General features: G+C 52.7%; 1 protein-coding gene across 1 annotated transcript in view; it reads left to right on the top strand.

Annotated features, from left to right (window-relative positions):
* Window positions 1-3,912: 3,912 nt before the first annotated feature.
* The window catches only part of CHST6 (carbohydrate sulfotransferase 6), a 1,130-nt gene continuing 766 nt past the window's right edge, over window positions 3,913-4,276 (top strand). Inside the window, 2 exon segments of the mRNA XM_021717503.1 lie at window positions 3,913-4,273; window position 4,276. The exon segment at window position 4,276 is cut by the window's right edge and continues 766 nt beyond it. Coding sequence (XP_021573178.1) covers window positions 3,934-4,273; window position 4,276 — 341 coding nt within the window. The 5' untranslated portion in view covers window positions 3,913-3,933.

Below are 4,276 nucleotides of genomic sequence, written 5' to 3'. Positions count from 1 at the left end.
GAGAGAGGGCTGAGTGGGAAACATGTTGAAGGAGCAAGGAGGGAATTTCCAGGCTCCTCCATTCTGAAGTCACCCAGCCTTGAGATCACTGTAGAAGCAATAGGTGTTTAGGGACCTCAATGAGGGCTGAGCATTCCTTCCACCCTGCGAGACATGCATGGCATTCTTAGGGTCCACTAAAGAGTGCAGGGGTGGCTGGAGGCTAGAGGATGGCCTGGGAGATGCTGGGATTAGAAGGGTCGGTGAACTCAGGGTGTCTTCCTTGGGCAAAGACCTTCTGGGGGGGAGGCGCTTTCTCTCTCCGTTGGTAGTGCAACCCTGTAACTGTAAGGCTACCATGGGCATGTGTGTAAATTGTACTTTCCAGCCCTCTCCTCACAGGGCTTTGCAGCAGCATTCCTCACAACAACCTTAAGTGATTAAATACTGCAACCCTCTGCTCAGCCTGTAATCCCAGAACTTCGGGAAGCCAGGCGAGTGGATTGCCTTAGGCTGTGGGTTCAAGACCACCTCGGGCAACTTGGCGAGAGTCGTCTCTACAATAAATAAAAAAGTAGCTGGACGTAGCGGCATACGCCTGCAGTTCCCGCTACTTGGAAAGGTGAGGCGGAAGGATCGCCGGAGCTCAGCAGGTCAATGCTAGGGTGGCCATGAGCATACCACCACACTCCAGCCTGAGCGACAGAGTGAAACTCCAACTCAAAAAGAAAAACTAAAAAAAAATTTTTTTAAAATATGTATATATATATATATATATAGAGAGAGAGAGAGAGAGAGAGAGAGAGAGAGAGCAACGCCCATTCTACAGGAAAGAAATTAGGCCTCGGAGAAGTTAAGTCAGTAGCAGGGCTATATCCCACTGTGAGATCTCACTATGTCTCCCTTCTGCTTTCTCAGGTGCTGAGGAAGCTCCAGGCATCTCCCATGCTTTTGTGATTAGCGTGGGCAGCTCTTCCAGCAGCCCTGGACAGCGGTGAGTCCCTCAGCAGGCCAGGTACAGGACCCTGTTCTCAAGTCTCACTTCTCTGTCTCCATCCTACTGGTTTCAATTGGTCTCTTTGCAAACCCACAGGGTACTGGGAGGACACCCTCAGTCAGAAGTCCATGCTACCTTCTGCACTTCACATCTATGGGGAAAGGCAACATTTTAATTTTAATTTAATTTAATTTTTAGTCAGTATCTCACTATGTTGTTCCGGCTAGGGAGCAGTGGCATGGTCATGGCTCACCACTACCTTAAACTTCTGAACTCAAGTGATCCTCTCTCCTCAACCTCCAGAGTAGCTGGGAAGACAAGCTCACGTCACCATGCCTGACTAATTTTTCAATTTTTTGTAGAGCTGAAGTCTATGTTGCCCAGGCTGGTCTCAAAACCCTGGGCTCAAGCAATCCTCCCATCTCGCCCTCCCCCCAAGTACTGAGATTACAGGTATGAGCCAGTGTGCCTGACCTATTTGTTTGTTTTTAATAACAACAGTTGTACCTGACTATTTAAAAAATTAAAAAATAAAATATAAAAAATCAGCTGAGGTAGGTGGATTACTTGAACCCAGTTCAAAATTGCAGTGTGGTGTGATCACACCATTGCACTCCAGCATGGACAACAGAGTGAGACACTGTCTGGAAATGAAATGAATTGAGCCGAGCTCCGTGGCTCAGCCTGTAATCCCAGAACTTTGGTAGGCCGAGGTGAGTGGATTGCCTGAGGGCAACTTGGTGAGACCTCATCTCTACAATAAATCAAAAATTAGCCGGGCGGGGTACCGTGCGCCCGTAGTTCCAGCTACTTGGAAGGCTGAGGCGGAAGGATCGCCGGAGCCCAGCAGGTCGAGGCTGCGGTGGCTGGGAGCAGCCACTGCACTCCAGTCTGGGCGACAGAGTGAGACTCCAACTCAAAAAAAAAGAAAGTATTAGCTGGGCATGGTGGCTCAGCCTGTAATCCCAGAACTTTGGGAGGCCGAGGTGAGTGGATTGCCTGAGGGCAACTTGGTGAGACCTCATCTCTACAATAAATCAAAAATTAGCCGGGCGGGGTACCGTGCGCCCGTAGTTCCAGCTACTTGGAAGGCTGAGGCGGAAGGATCGCCGGAGCCCAGCAGGTCGAGGCTGCGGTGGCTGGGAGCAGCCACTGCACTCCAGTCTGGGCGACAGAGTGAGACTCCAACTCAAAAAAAAAGAAAGTATTAGCTGGGCATGGTGGCTCAGCCTGTAATCCCAGAACTTTGGGAGGCCGAGGTGAGTGGATTGCCTGAGGGCAACTTGGTGAGACCTCATCTCTACAATAAATCAAAAATTAGCCGGGCGGGGTACCGTGCGCCCGTAGTTCCAGCTACTTGGAAGGCTGAGGCGGAAGGATCGCCGGAGCCCAGCAGGTCGAGGCTGCGGTGGCTGGGAGCAGCCACTGCACTCCAGTCTGGGCGACAGAGTGAGACTCCAACTCAAAAAAAAAGAAAGTATTAGCTGGGCATGGTGGCTCAGCCTGTAATCCCAGAACTTTGGGAGGCCGAGGTGAGTGGATTGCCTGAGGGCAACTTGGTGAGACCTCATCTCTACAATAAATCAAAAATTAGCCGGGCGGGGTACCGTGCGCCCGTAGTTCCAGCTACTTGGAAGGCTGAGGCGGAAGGATCGCCGGAGCCCAGCAGGTCGAGGCTGCGGTGGCTGGGAGCAGCCACTGCACTCCAGTCTGGGCGACAGAGTGAGACTCCAACTCAAAAAAAAAGAAAGTATTAGCTGGGCATGGTGGCTCAGCCTGTAATCCCAGAACTTTGGGAGGCCGAGGTGAGTGGATTGCCTGAGGGCAACTTGGTGAGACCTCATCTCTACAATAAATCAAAAATTAGCCGGGCGGGGTACCGTGCGCCCGTAGTTCCAGCTACTTGGAAGGCTGAGGCGGAAGGATCGCCGGAGCCCAGCAGGTCGAGGCTGCGGTGGCTGGGAGCAGCCACTGCACTCCAGTCTGGGCGACAGAGTGAGACTCCAACTCAAAAAAAAAGAAAGTATTAGCTGGGCATGGTGGCTCAGCCTGTAATCCCAGAACTTTGGGAGGCCGAGGTGAGTGGATTGCCTGAGGGCAACTTGGTGAGACCTCATCTCTACAATAAATCAAAAATTAGCCGGGCGGGGTACCGTGCGCCCGTAGTTCCAGCTACTTGGAAGGCTGAGGCGGAAGGATCGCCGGAGCCCAGCAGGTCGAGGCTGCGGTGGCTGGGAGCAGCCACTGCACTCCAGTCTGGGCGACAGAGTGAGACTCCAACTCAAAGAAAAAAAAAAAAATGAAATTGAAATGAAATGAAGGAAAACACCCTGTAGAAAGTGCAAATCCTCAGTATTCCCTGTTATTGAATGGTCCCTCTTGTTCCTATGTTTCAATAATCCACCAAAACCCTATGAGCTAGGTACCAGTATTATCCTTTTTTTTTTTTTTTTTTTACAGATGGGCAAACTGAGTCACAGATAAATTAAGTGTTTGGCCCAAGATTACAGGTGAAGAATAGACAGAGCCAGGATTTAACCTCAGCCTGCCTGGTGGTGCTCTGACATCGGCCAGAGCGCCCATCAAACTGTTCAGCTCAGCCATTTAATGTTTCTCCCTAAGAGGAATTCTTACCCAAAACGCAGAAATTCAGTTTGAAAATATTTTCCTCTCCAGATAGATAAGCGATAGTAATGTATTTAGGTGGGCAAAAGTAAACAGATGGTGTTTCTGCAGTATTCTGCATCTAGACTTAACTCTGGTTTATGTCCTAACTCCACATTCCCGAGAGAGTGCCCCAGTGAGACAGTCGTCGTCTAGGGGGGCCCCTAGGGCCTGGGGCTCGAGTCCCAGGGATCCAGCTTGCAGGCCCTGGGCAGTGCTCAGGCATGGGATGGAGGTGCAGACCGCGGTCCCTAACCGCTGCGCTCTCCTCCCTAAGGCCCCCAGCCGGCGGCATGTGGCTGCCGCGCGTCTCCAGCACAGCAGTAACCGCACTGCTGCTGGCGCAGACCTTCCTGCTCCTCTTCCTGGTCTCCCGGCCTGGGCCATCTTCCCCAGCCGGCGGCAAGGAGCGCGTGCACGTGCTGGTGCTGTCCTCGTGGCGCTCGGGCTCGTCCTTCGTGGGCCAGCTCTTCAGCCAGCACCCCGACGTCTTCTACCTGATGGAGCCCGGGTGGCACGTGTGGACCGCCCTGTCCCAGGGCAGCGCGCCTGCGCTGCACATGGCCGTGCGCGACCTGTGCGCTCCGTCTTCTCTGCGACTGGACGTGTTCGACGCCTACCTGCCTTGGCGCCGCA

This window comes from Carlito syrichta, unplaced genomic scaffold (genome assembly GCF_000164805.1).
Source record: "Carlito syrichta isolate Samal-C Ts95f unplaced genomic scaffold, Tarsius_syrichta-2.0.1 Scaffold309823, whole genome shotgun sequence".
NCBI lineage: Eukaryota > Metazoa > Chordata > Mammalia > Primates > Tarsiidae > Carlito > Carlito syrichta.
Note: the sequence above shows the minus strand (reverse complement) of the source record. Positions and strands in the feature narration are given on the sequence as shown.